General features: G+C 49.3%; 1 protein-coding gene across 1 annotated transcript in view; it reads right to left on the reverse strand.

Annotated features, from left to right (window-relative positions):
- Window positions 1-272, reverse strand: part of LOC119592270 (serine-enriched protein-like) — a 38,500-nt gene that overhangs the window by 27,133 nt on the left and 11,095 nt on the right. The window contains 1 exon segment of the mRNA XM_037941100.1: window positions 45-87. Coding sequence (XP_037797028.1) covers window positions 45-87 — 43 coding nt within the window.

Raw genomic sequence — 272 nt, forward strand, 5'->3', positions numbered from 1 at the left:
TCTACATAGGCTACATATGATGAGGGAGTGATTTTAATCCATACCTCCGGGATGGTGTCCAGTTTGTGAGTGTATCCGGATCGCTGCAAGCAGAAACAACACATATCGCTCGTTAGCCACACAAAGTGCATCCACACAACGCATCGAACACAAACTTTGTTAGCCAGACAGAGGACATCCACACGAATAAAAGGGTTTGGGAAGAGGTGAGCCACGCAGAGAGCGTCCAGAAAGCTTGGTTCCGAAGTCGCAGTCGAAAACGGACAGGTGGG

This window comes from Penaeus monodon, chromosome 30 (genome assembly GCF_015228065.2).
Source record: "Penaeus monodon isolate SGIC_2016 chromosome 30, NSTDA_Pmon_1, whole genome shotgun sequence".
NCBI lineage: Eukaryota > Metazoa > Arthropoda > Malacostraca > Decapoda > Penaeidae > Penaeus > Penaeus monodon.